This window comes from Lycorma delicatula, chromosome 5 (assembly GCF_047948215.1).
Source record: "Lycorma delicatula isolate Av1 chromosome 5, ASM4794821v1, whole genome shotgun sequence".
NCBI classification, from domain to species: Eukaryota; Metazoa; Arthropoda; class Insecta; order Hemiptera; family Fulgoridae; genus Lycorma; species Lycorma delicatula.
The window spans coordinates 23,566,102-23,580,000 of NC_134459.1; the positions used below are offsets into that span (position 1 = coordinate 23,566,102).

General features: G+C 34.9%; 1 protein-coding gene across 1 annotated transcript in view; it reads right to left on the bottom strand.

Annotated features, from left to right (window-relative positions):
• Positions 1–13,899, bottom strand: part of LOC142324752 (neural cell adhesion molecule 2-like) — a 725,167-nt gene that overhangs the window by 141,747 nt on the left and 569,521 nt on the right. Inside the window, exon 5 of the mRNA XM_075365693.1 lies at positions 4,729–4,932. Coding sequence (XP_075221808.1) covers positions 4,729–4,932 — 204 coding nt within the window. The remainder of the gene's footprint in view (positions 1–4,728; positions 4,933–13,899) is intronic.

The following is a 13,899-nucleotide window of genomic DNA, read 5'->3' on the forward strand; positions in this document are numbered from 1 at the left end:
TCAGATACTCCAATTGTCCAAGTTTCACTTCCATATAAAGCGACACTCCAAACATATACTTTCAAAAATCTTTTCCTGATATTTAAATTAATTTTTGATGTAAACAAATTATATTTCTTATTGAAGGCTCGTTTAGCTTGTGCTATTCGGCATTTTATATCGCTCCTGCTTCGTCCATCTTTAGTAATTCTACTTCCCAAATAACAAAATTCTTCTACCTCCATAATCTTTTGTCCTCCTATTTTCACATTCAGTGGTCCATCTTTGTTATTTCTACTACATTTCATTAATTTTGTTAGGTTCTTGTTTATTTTCATGCGATATTTCTTGCGTAGGACTTCATCTATGCCGTTCATTGTTTCTTCTAAATCCTTTTTACTCTCGGCTAGAATTACTATATCATCAGCAAATCGTAGCATCTTTATCTTTTCACCTTGCACTGTTACTCCGAATCTAAATTGTTCTTTAACATCATTAACTGCTAGTTCCATGTAAAGATTAAAAAGTAACGGAGGTAGGGAACATCGTTGTCGGACTCCCTTTCTTATTACGGCTTCTTTCTTATGTTCTTCAATTATTACTATTGCTGTTTGGTTCCTGTACATGTTAGTAATTGTTCTTCTATCTCTGTATTTGAACCCTAATTTTATTAAAATGCTGAACATTTTATTCCAGTCTACGTTATCGATTACTGCATTACTTACAAAATAATATAATATTCAAATTCATAATTTGTATTTAGATTAGGCCGAAAAAGACACGACGAACGAAATTTTTTTCCAAATGTCTGTCAATAAAACTGAATAACCAAAAAAATTAGACAAAAATCTAACTTTTATTTAAATTTCTTTAAACGTTTCCAGATAGTATCCTGTTACGTACAGGTAATCTGCATTCCCACATCTGTGTGAAATTTTATAATGCTTGTTGATTCTGTTTTTCACTTGTTTATTTAAATTGAAAATGATATTTATAAATAATTTTTACACTTTTTCTTATTAAATTTACCAATTTTTTTAAGTCAATAATTAAATACGAATAAAAAATGTTTTGAAATGCGATTAAAAGCTAGTATTAATATTAAATTAACAGCTAAATACAAAGTATGTACATACACCGAAAGCCACTGATCAAGAATGAAGCTTTGTGAAAAATAAAAACAGGGCAAAAATATTCTTCTATTTATTGTTGATACTGGCCTTCTGAAATTTTTCTGACTTTACGATTAGCCAACTAGCGATATAATTTTATGTTTCTATTATTTTTTCAAGTAGTTATTATTATTAGTTATTCTTCCAGCTTTAAAAAAAAAGATGTTCGTCAATAAACAAGTGCCGGGATGCCGTTTCGGCCACACTACACCCCTGTTTCTTTCGGAATTTTTCAATGTTAAAATTGTGTTTTTTCATTAGAGGGGGAAGAATCAAAATCTGAAAAAAAATGTCGACCTACAAAATTTGATCCTGTTGGTACGTATACTTTTTCCCTTTAGTAATTTATTTTAGGAAACCACATAGCTTTAAAGTATAAATATTTAGTCGAGAAAGTAAAAAAAAGTAATGTCGACATGAAGAGTTAGTTACCTGATAAAACATATACTGCAATTACTAAAAATTTGTCGTTAAACTGTAACATTTAAATGATTAAATTGTTTTAAATGATCCACGATTTTGTACGATTTGTAAATTATACTTTGTGGGAATGGGAATTCAAAAATTTATCGCATGACCAGTAAGTATTACTTTTTTAAGTTTAGATTTAGCTTTTATTAATGGTTTAAATTTTTAAACAATATGTTTAGCTTCGTATTTAAATAAAATTTTATTTTTCTACCTGATTTCAAATAACTGTACAAAACTAAAAAAAAAAATATAATACCGTACCTTCATTAATTAATTTTTATTTTATATCTCTATGAATAATATAAAAAAATAAACGCAATTATAATGCAATTAATAAAAAGAAAAAAAAAGTTGATTCAGATGTAATCTGATATTTTTTAGTAATTAAGCTTAATTGAGAAATAACTGGAAATTGAAATAAAACCAAATTTAGGGTTGTAAATAAGAGATTAACATGGAAAAGTAAATTATGGATCTTCTTTTTATTTATAATTTTATTAACATATATTAATTATTCACATAATTAATTATGTAGATTATATAATTTATTAGATAATAAAGGAGATTTAAAAGGAACATTTTCATAATTAAATTTTGTTTTATTAATTTATTTATTAATATTTTACATCGTATGCAGACCCTAAGGCTTTTTTGTTTTATAATTTTAACTTAAACAAAATTACGCTATTATGAAATGCTTTACCTGTTTTAAAATTCATGAAAAAATTATTAATACCCTGCGGTTTAAGCTTTTTTTTTTGGAAAAAAGATAAACAAAGGGCGTGCGCACACAGACAGCACACATAACAGTATTAATAGTAATAATAATAATATCATTATAAGATGTAACATTACTTAACAAAATAAATAAAATATAATGAATTTTTTTACAGTGAGATCATTTTATGATGCACCTCATGGTACTGTACACTATAATTCCATTAAAGACTACAATTAATACAGTGATACTCACATTTGATTTTATTAATACTTTATAATAATACTATATTAATATTTTATTTCTATTAATACAGTGATATTCACATTTGATTTGATTCATGGATTATAGTTTTACACAACTGGTGATGTCTTACAGCAAGTATTGGAAATGTCCACCATTTTCCTGAAGGCAGGTCTGAACATTTCGCACCATATTTTTTACATCCTTCGTAGGAGATCAGGGCTAATGGAATTTATCTCAAAAAATATGGTGCGAAGGATTCCAAAAAATGAAAGACATTTCAACACTTGCTGTTAAGACATTACCAGTTGTGTATCAAATCAAACGGGAGTATTTCTGTATTATAGTTCACAGTAGAATTATAGTGTATATGATCATGTTGACATTCGTATCAAGAAGCATTGTGCGCTGGTTTGTTTACTGTGTGTGCTCACATTTTTATTTTGAATGAAGCGCTACCATCTAGTGGAAAAAATTGAATAAACGACTATATAATAAATTGTATTAAGTACTATAAACGCCAGGCTCCGTGGCGCGAGTGGTAGCGTCTCGATCTTTCATCCGGAAGTCCCAGGTCTGATCAGGCATGACATTTTCACACACGCTACAAATCATTCATCTCATCCTCTAAATCAGTACCTAACGGTGGAATCGGAGGTTAAAAATAAAAAAAAATATACTATAAACAGTACGTTGTTTACATTAAAATATATTATACTTAACATTTTTTTACATTTTGTTAAAAAAGAACTTTACTTGTAAACATCAGTTTTTTGAAATTTTATAAAAATAAGTATAGAAGCATGATGCTTATTAATACGAACGATGTATATACTCGTGTGTGTGTGTGTGTATTAATCATTTTACTTCATTATATTTCTGTTACCATGCTAACAGAAATATAATTAAAATTATTAATCTTTTTTCTTTAATAAATATCTGTAAAATACTACTTAATTTTATCACAAACATGAGGATACAAATGCGTCGAGGGTCCAAGGGGCGGAGCCCCTGGCTAGACGGTTTGGCGAATGAAACGAGCCCTGACCATCTAGTGCACGATAAAATGATCTCAATATATAATAATGTTCGAAATCAACAATAAAAGCTAGAGTTTTTAAACATCAAAACATTTAACTGAAAAAAAAATGTTTTCTAAATGTGGTTAAACCTAATTAAATTTAAAAATATATATATTAATAATATCCAAAGGAATTGAATTATTTTAGTAAATGTAATGAATAAATATAGTAATAATTTTACTGTCAGGAAGAATGATATATTAAAAAAAAAGAACAAGTAAAGGTGCTTTAAGAGAAAAAGGGAGAGGAAGAGAGAAGAGAGCTCCTGGTAACAGGAAAAATTCATAAATCAATAAATTCTAATTTTATATTAAACTTCTGTTCATAATAAGTTTTTCGTTGCATCAAAATTCTAACTCTTAATTCATTTTTAAGCCAGAGTTTTTATTCATTGAAAAAAATTATAAAATTTCCTTACGTCTTCCTTCGTTAAAGTCTTACAGGTTAATCCACTAATGGAATATCAGTTAGGCGAATATCCTTCTATACTTGTTATTATTTATTACCTCATCCATAATGTAACGACTTCCAAATAATAATCCTAAAGTCTATATAATAAATATTAATTATAGTATATAAAAAAAATTACCACTTCTAAAATTCAATAAAACCTAGTTCTAAATTTGATTCTTCAACATTCATAACTTTTCTCAGTTACTATGATCAGATAAATGACGTAAGAAAAGTTTAGATGAAAGCTATTGCGTAAATATTCTATTATTTATGTACTAAGTTTAAATATCAGTAACATTTCTCTTTATTTCTGATTAGATGATGAATTTTGAAACACTACATTTTCCTATTATATCATCCTCATTATAGCCTTAAACCTCTCGTTTATACAGTTATCTACTCGTCATTTTCTAGGCCTACCTTATGGTCTAATTGCCATCAGTTCCCATTCCAGTGTTTTTTGTGTCATGATCTCCTTTCCCATCATATTATAATTATTTTAAAATTTTCTCTTAAATTGAAGGACTTTATAGAAGAAAAATTTATTTATACTGTAAAAATAAACTAAATTAAACAAAATATTTATGTACTATAAAAATTTTGTACTGACGGTATAAATCAATAGATAATGTTGTTGAGAGAGGTGGAAGAAGTCTTGAATTCGTAGCTTGACATGTAAGAAGTGAACCCAAATGTCTTCTTTCAACACGTTCTAATGTTAATAAATTTCTTACTCTATTTTCTGATAAAATTTCATCGGCTTCATCCAAGAGTACACCATCACGCCACCAACTAACACGTGGTGCTGGTCGACCTAATGTAAAAAAAACAAAAAAAACAGCAAAAGTAAATGTTAGAGACAATTCAAATAAATAAAATGCACAAAAAATAGTTAAAATACGTGACGCAGGGAAAAATCTAAAAAAAGTATGAAATCTTCTGGAGAATAAAATATTTTATTTTTTTCCCATAAAAGAATATTAATGTATTCGTGGAAAGTATTTACTAATAATATTACTTTTTTGTCAAAAAATAATTCTTTTCAACATTTTTGTATCTTAAACGTTTAGCGCTCCTCGAAGTAAAAATATTTACGTTACATAATTCTGAACCAACAGATTAAGTGTGCTGACAAACATATTTGGTATTATATTGTAACAGTACCAGTATAATGGACCAAGGTAACGGATTTCTTGCAACTAAGAAGAAAGAAAGAGAAAATAATAACGAAAAGAAGAATCCAGAAGGAACTAAAAGGAATTCTTTTTCAGAGTAACTGGTCCGTTTAACAGTCTGTTCTTTTTAATACAGTCATTGGCACCATCAAAAGCTGCTGTTTGATCAGAAGGGTTACCTGGCCGGCAAAATAAAGTACAGAAAAACGTAAGGGCATGGACGATGAAAAATTATTACGCTTCCACAATTAAAGGAATGAATAACTGGCGAATACTGGTTTTGGAGGCCAGGGAATATAAATTGAACTAGTGGGGAACTCACTTCAGATCAGCTGATTTAGAAATCAAGAGTTCTAAGGGTCAAATTCTAGTAAAGACAATAAATTTCACACTTTTATAAAGCACTTACTTTTATACTTTATCCACTAGATCGTGGATACCGGTGTTCTTTGGTGGTTGGCTTTCAAGTAACCACACATCTCAGGAACATCGACCTGAGATTGTACAAGACTACGCTATATTTACATCATACATATCATCATCATTCATCCTCTGAAGTAATATCTTACGGTGGTTCCGGAGGCTAAACATAAAAAGAAAGTAAAAAGGGGATATAAATACTGCCAGGGAGTAGCGAAGAGAGTAAGTAGTTTTGAGAGGCCCGTGTTCGGCCTAGTCAAGATAACAAGCGATAACAGAATAGTTTCGCAAGCCCGAGTTCGACGCGGTTGTGGTGACGGCGATATCAGTGACCGTTTGGTAACAACGAGTGAAGAGTACGTCACGAGCATTCCATTATGCACAGTGGTTGAGTACAGGTAATTGTTCGGTGAATTATTGGTAAACAGTAGTAAAAGTGACAGTTCATTCATAAAGTGTAGGGTAGTTCTGTTAACAGTAAAAGTAATAATATCTGCAGAAATTGAATTGTATGAACTTTAGACTTTTATAGTGGCATCTTGTTGATGAATTATTAGTTTTTATCGTCATTTTATATCTCGTTCTTTTTATTTGCATTATTATTTTGTGTATTATATTTATTTATTGATTATTGTTATTATTATTTTTTTTTTCCGTAGCGGAGGAAAAAGCTTTGCCAGCCGCCGTCAGGCCCGTACGGACGGCAGTGCGGGGCTCTCACCCGCTAAAAACCTCCCCTTCCACCATGCAGGGGCCGGATCTAAGCCATATGGTATGTACAGCCCCTGCATATTCACCCAGGCACTCCACTATCCGAATCCGTGTGACCGGAATGCGTCCCCAGGGGGCGATCGACGAGCGACGACTCCGAGGAGCCCCCGCCACCAACCCCCAGAACCTGGCCTCCCTTGACCACCCGTCATCGAACTCCAAGCCTCCATAAATTCGTATCAACTCATCCTGCCGTCGCCTCTCTTCATTGGCCTTCTCTCGTATCATTGATGCGATCGTAGCCGATATACATTCCCACTTGTTGCCATTGCTGAGGATTACCTCGATTATATTGTTTTTATGTCTTTAGGATAATAAATTGTACGCGTATTTGTAAGAAATGTTTACGCGTTTCTTAGAATTAAAACACCCTTGTTGATCGCGACAATATTTATGGGAGACAATGAATGATCTGACAGCACCATTTGTGTATTTGGAAAAGTCCTATTGATTTTTTTGTGGAAACCGAAAGAAATAATATTATACTTCAGTCGAACTTGTATATAAACATTAAGGTATAACAAATATTTAGTAATGATGACAGGCTTAGCGTTTTATTATCACGCTTTAAAATGAAAACAGTAAGTTTTAATTTTACTGCAAACGAAACTAATTTAATCATTTCAATAAAATCTGTTACCAAATAAAACACCATAGCGGGAAATTTCGTTCTTATTGTCAAAAGCAACACTATAATTCTCATCAATGTTAATTTAACAATTATATGTCTGAGAAGCATAATGCAACGATTACATTTAAAGCTAAAATGTAAAAACAGATGTTTAATATTATTTCATTATTTTAATATTATATTACCTGATAATAAACTGCAGTTGTAGTTATTTTTTTCTACCAGCTAGTCTTAACAATCTTAAACCAAAAATTAAGCACTTTTTCAATCGGCGGATTAAATTTAATTGTGTTTAGCGAATCATATTAATTGAAAAGCGTATTAACATGAATATTACAATTAATTTATAAAATAAACAGTTATAGTAAATAAAATTTATTTATTAAAATTATTATTTACGGTAGCTTATTACAGAATTATTGCATTGGAATAATTGCATTAAATTATAAAAAGAGGTATCAATATTGAAATAGATCGTTTCAATATACATTTTCATGCCTGAAATACTATTATAATAAAACGTAGTTTAATATTAACTCACTTCAAAAGAAGTCTTTTGTAAAGGAATAAATTTAAGGAAATAAAATGAAAAATAAAAATAGTACCTGAAAGACGTAGGTTACATACAAAAAAGAGTATCTAGGAAACTAGGTCATATGTAATGAGAAGTATTACATGTTACAATGCTTTCGTTTGCTAAATAAAACTCAGTAATTTATTTCTAAATCTATTTAATAAATTATAGTTTAATTAATTATAAATTCAACCAGTTTTATTCAGAAGTTAAAATTAAGTAAAAATGATAACACATCCGTGCGTGTATTCATGAAAGTTTAAGTTTTGCTAAGAAGAATATTCATTTATCTTTAAAAAATAACAATATCAATGTATAACCAACAGAATCTTGTTTTCATGTTAACTTAACATAATATCACGTTTGTTTTGAATATAAAATAATTTCATCTGCAAAGTGATTTGTTGTTTTTAAATAGAAAATTAAAAAATTTATTATAAGGTAGTGTTTCTGTATTTACAAAGCTGGCTATCTTTGTTAATTAATAAACCAATAATATTAGTCCATCTTAATTCGCAAATACACAAATATTTGTATAATTGTCTTTATGTGCGTACCGATATATTGAGTTCAACATGGGATTCTGGCTAGTAAGGTTGTGTTTTGAATGCTCTGATCTGTTAAGTTTTGGTTTTTATATTTTTGGTTATTTATGGTTTCAGTTTCATTATTGTTAGGTAGGGATTTTCTGTTTGTGTTTTGTGTTAATTATTAATGTTTCTAGTTATTTTATTTATCTATTGTTAGTTATTTGGTCTTATTGCTCAGATAGTCTAGGCTATCGGAGTTATTTTGTGGGTGGTGGTTACCGTTTATTATATATTTTAGGAGTTTTCTCTTTTGAGTTTTAGTTGTTCTTTTGTTATATTTGATTTGGTTTAGCTAGCTGTTATTCATTAATACCGTTGTTTATGTTGGTTACAGCATAGCAACGGTAGCCATCTTTGATAATTTGATTGGCTTATTTATTTTGTTTATCTTTACGTTTGTTTTGATTGATTATTTGGATTTGTTTATAGTAGTGATTTGGTTAGCTGGCATCTCTCCCGCCACATTCGGTCGCCCTAGAGCATAGACCAAATGTTCCGTGCCAAAAAACGGCTACTGTGCCTCAAAACAGATTTGCGACCTCGTTATTCCTAATGCTCCTAGTGAGCTCCTATCTTGCGTGAGCGGTTAAGCTGGGTGCCGTACAGCACCCGCTTATGTGTCCCTACCGCTCACATGTCAAATTAAAACTAGATCGGGGAGGCGCACCCCTTGTTACAAATTAAAACTAAAAACGTTACAAGTTAAAAAGACGGCAATTTAAGCCGCCACGCCTCGGTCGCTGTCAGCCAGCTAGTGCCTGTCCACCATTTAAAGAGCTTGGAGCTTTTACTGGGTGGTAGCCAGCCATTATTTCGGATAAGGACTTCCCACAGCTCCGCTAAAGGAATCAATAAATCCCATTTAAATTTAAAATCTAACGATGACGGTTGAACATCGCAACCTCATCGAGAAACCCCCACACGGTCCGACAATGCGGCTCTCGCCACATCGACTCGCCGTTTATGAGCGGCCAGTTTTCCCCCGACCTCTAAGTTCCAGGGTGGCCCGGTCTCTGCCCCCCCCCCCAAGAGCAGGGCAGTCGAACATAAGATGTTCGTTCGACTGGACCTCCCCGCAGTCACACAACTCATCAGCCGCTAGGCGAAACCTGAACAGATATTGCATCAAATTCACATGGTTGGTGAGCACTTCGGCACCCGACGCCCTTAAAAATGAATTCGAGGGATACCATCCCCCCAGATCCTGTATAAATCTATACAGGGATCTTCCCTTATAGTAGTGATTTGGTTAGCTGGCATTTCTCCCGCCACCACCCCATTCGGTCGCCCTAGAGCATAGACCAAATGTACTGTGCCAATAAACGGCTACTGTGCCTCGAAACAGATTTGCGACCTCGTTTCCTAATTGCTCCTAATGAGCTCCTATCATGCGTGAGCGGTTAAGCTGGGCGCCATACAGCACCCGCCTATGTGTCCCTACCGCTCACTTGTCACACTAAAACTAAATCGGGGAGGCGCACCCCTTGTTACAATTAAAACAATCAAGTTACATAATAAAAGACGGCAATTTAAGCCGCCACGCCTCGGTCGCTGTTTGCCAGCTAGTGTCTGTCCACCATTTAAGCGCTTGGAGCTTTATTGGCTGATGGCAGCCATTATTTCCGGGAAGGTTTTCACCGACACGCTACAGGAATCAATAATTCCCCATTTCTTAAATTAATTAAATTACCGATGACGGTTGAACATCGCAACCTCATCGAGGAACTCCCACACGGTCCGACAATGCGGCTCACGCCACATTGACTCGCCGTTTATGAGCGGCCAGTTTTCCCCCTGACCTCTAAGTTCCAGGGTGGCCCGGTCTCTGGCCCCCCCAAGAGCAGGGCAGTCGAACATTAGGTGTTCGTTCGACTGGACCTCCCCGCAGACGCACAACTCATCAGCCGCTAGGCGAAACCTGAACAGATATTGCATCAAATTCACGTGGTTGGTGAGCACTTGGGCACCCGCCGCCCTTAAAAATGAACCTGAGGCATACCATCCCCCCAGATCCTGTATAAATCTATACAGAGATCTTCCCTTAGGCGTGGTGTGCCATTCATGCTGCCATGCCTCCATCGCGAGGCCCCAAAGCCTCTTCCGCAGGCGGGAAATGGGCAACTGTTCGAAATTTAGACCCGGTGCATTGTGATCACCATTCCGTTCCGGTTCTAGCCCGGCCCGAAACCGTATCCCAAATACCTCGGTTTCCCGACCTCTTCGCAACTTCCACATGGCTGCTCGAACTTTCACCACTAAATCGATTGGGAGAGCCTTTCCCAATACGGTAGTAGCCTCGTAGGAGGTTGTTTTAAAAACACCAGTGCATACAATTAAGGCTCTGCGCTGGGCACTCCTTAAATTTAGAAGCAGTGCTCTATTTCTATCCAACCTATGCGCCCAAACTGGCGCCGCGTATGCAATCATAGACTCGAAGACACCTCGGTACACTAAGTACATTTGGCGACCAGAAAGCCCGTAGTCTTTCCGAGCAATCCTTCTAAGTTTGTGCATCACAGAGACGGCGTCCGCCGCAACTTGTCTAATGTGGTTGCTAAAAAGCAACTTATCATCAAACAAAACACCTAGGTACTTATGAACCCTTACTCGGCTGATTACACAGCCTTTATACTTAATGTGGGGGTTTCGACTGCATGATAATTTGTCTGCGCCCTTTAGAAGCATAAACTTCATCTTGGGCACAGAAATCTTTAAATTTTGCATGTCCATCCAGCCTTCGGCGGTTGACAAGGCCGCCTGCGCTCTACTTTCCAGCTGTGGTCGTGAATTTCCACGAACTAAAAGGAGACAGTCATCGGCGAAAGCCTGGGCCGTGACTCCTTCTGGGAATGTCAACCCCAGAAATCCATCGAACACCAGGTTCCACAGCAGGGGACCGAGAACGGAACCCTGCGGGCTTCCCCTGGTGACGGATTTTTCCACAACTAGGTGCGCATCTTTAAACAGGGCCGTACGGTTAGACAAATAGTCTCGTACCACGGCCTGTATGGCTTCGGGAACATCGCGGCGTTCCAAAGCATAGAGGACAGAACTCCAACACAAAGAAGGAAATGCTGCCTCTATATCAATAAAAATAGTAGTGATAGTTAATTTGTTATTTTGAAATGAGTAGTGATCCCGAGTCGGAGGAGGGAACACGCTCATCAGGGCATCTCTGAAAAAAAGCATCGCAGGCAGAAAAAACTCAAAGGCATGTGGTTCAAGTGGTACACAATAGACAATGTAGAAGATTGAAGCGAGAGATGCGCCAGAAGGAAAGAGAGGCTAAAGAAAAAGAGGTTAGGAAAAAAGGGGAGAAGGACATTCAGGGTTCCAAGGGTTCTGATTCAATTTGAGGCTGAGTTAATGGAAGAACTGTTTGATCCTCCAGCTGGACAGGCCAAGAGCAGGTTTTATTGCCGACCAGAGCAAAAAAGACAGAGGTAATGGCTCTAAAGGAACTGCAGACGCGATTGACATCGTCTGATGTGGTCTCAAGTGACGTGATTACAGAGGTAACTGACATGTTTAGTAGCTTTTTCGTTGAGGTTAAGGAGTACGTCAGGGACACCAAAAATGTTAGAGAAAAGAGGTATATATAGCTGCTGAGTAGGTCCAAACTTATCCTACGCTCGCTTCGCTCGCTAACCTCGGCTAATTAACAATAATGTTTTGATTATTTAAATGAATAAATAATTGCAATAATTACTGAATTTATTATTTAAATACTCAAAACATTACTGTAACTATTACAAATATCAAAAGAAGGGTTATTGTATAACTCTGGACCTACTCAGCTATACAAAGGCCGAGAAAAGAGTTTGGCATACGTCTTGTCTCGTATACGGAAGCAGCGGTTCTTACACCTCTTTAACGGTTAAGAGGGTGGATAGGCTTCAAAGATACATAGAAGGCTTTAGGGCGGGGGGTGGCTGAGCGACCGCGGGTTGAATCGTTGCCGTCAAAACGATCAGCCTCAGAGGTGGTGCAAGTATCGAACCCAAACCGAAAGTTATAACACCTTATAAGTTATAAGGTGTTACCACCTTATCCTTTAAGGGTAAGGTAATGAAGAACTTGGAGGCTAGAAAGAAGTGTGTGAGAATAGTTAGCGTGCGATAACCCTAAGGGTGTGAGGATCGTAGCCAACGAAAACGAGACGAAGCGTGGTATACGAGACAACAAAGCTATTAATAAGTGTCCCAATATTACCGTTGCCACTAAGATTAAGGCCAAAGAGCAACATGAAACACCACTTTGTGGTGTTTCATGTTGGACGAAGAGGTAGCAATGTTGTTCATTACATGGTAAAAAAAAAAAAAAAAAATACATAGTGGAGCGATAAGCACTTTTTTCTTTTTTTTAACCACCTACTCCTCTGGACCTGGCCACCAATTAATGTCGGTTCAGGGGAGCGTTCTTTAACTCTAAGCAGCCTCCCCACCTACCAGCAGCATGACCGGCATGGCAGGTCGGCTTCCCAGAGGATCTTCTGCTTTATTTTCTAGTGGGAAGGTCACCATGTCCTCCCCACTTGGAAGCACTTACGCATAATGTTCTCGAAGAAAGGCAGGTTATTTATTGATTACCAATCTTGTAAGATTAAGAACTAGTTAATGTAAGTCAGTGTTTTCGGTGTCTGGGGTTAGGCCATGTAACGTCTGTAAAGAAAAAGAGCTTTGTTCTTACTGTCGCAAAGAGGGACACATTGTTAAAGACTGCCAGGTTAGGAAGGACGGGGGTTCTCCAACCTGTGCAAATTGTTTTCGTGTCGTACAAACGTGCGCGGGATCTTTTGAGTGGCAGGATTGATATTTAGGATAATTATATGGTTGGTGACTTGTAGATTTTAGTTTCTCTTTTGTGTTAGTTTCTGTTTTAGTTATTATATTACTTTCTTGTTCTGTGATTGGTTTAATTACGTTTGTTTTGTTTTGTTTCATGTATAATGGTTTATGTTATTAGTTTTAGGTTTTCAATTGTGATATGTTTGGTTTATTCTTAGTTTTGTTGGTCTGTTTGTTTGTTTTTGTAATTTACTTTCCTGATTATTATGTTTACAGCTAATGTACGCTTTGGTATTTCATTTTATGTTTAAAATTTGGTGTTTAATTTTTGTTCAATACAAACAGATCAGAGAAGTAGAAGTTGATCTTCTTTAGCGTTTTCGATAAGATTATTTTATTTTGTTTAGCTTTAGATTGGTTTGTCTTACTGTTTTATTATTGGTTTAAATTTTTTTTGTGTTTGTGTTTGATGTTTTATTAAGCTTTATTTAGGTTAGAGTTTTATGAATTGTTATTAACAGGTTTTAGTTTTTTGATTATTGTTTAGAGTTTGAGTGTTTTTTAGTGTTTCGTTAGATTATTTTACTGGGCTAGTTTTAGGTTTGTACAGGTGTACTTTACGTTTGTTCAAAAACAACATATATACTGAGGTATACATGCCCGATATTTGATAAATTGCAAAAAATTTTTATCTTTTACCTCATTACTCCTCTGATATTGTCGGACAATATTCTCCCTGTCGGAGTTGATAGTCATTTCGTTTATTGTTTTTTATTGCCAATCATTTACTCGATCTTTGGTTTGATATGATTCTTCTGATCTTAATTTATGTA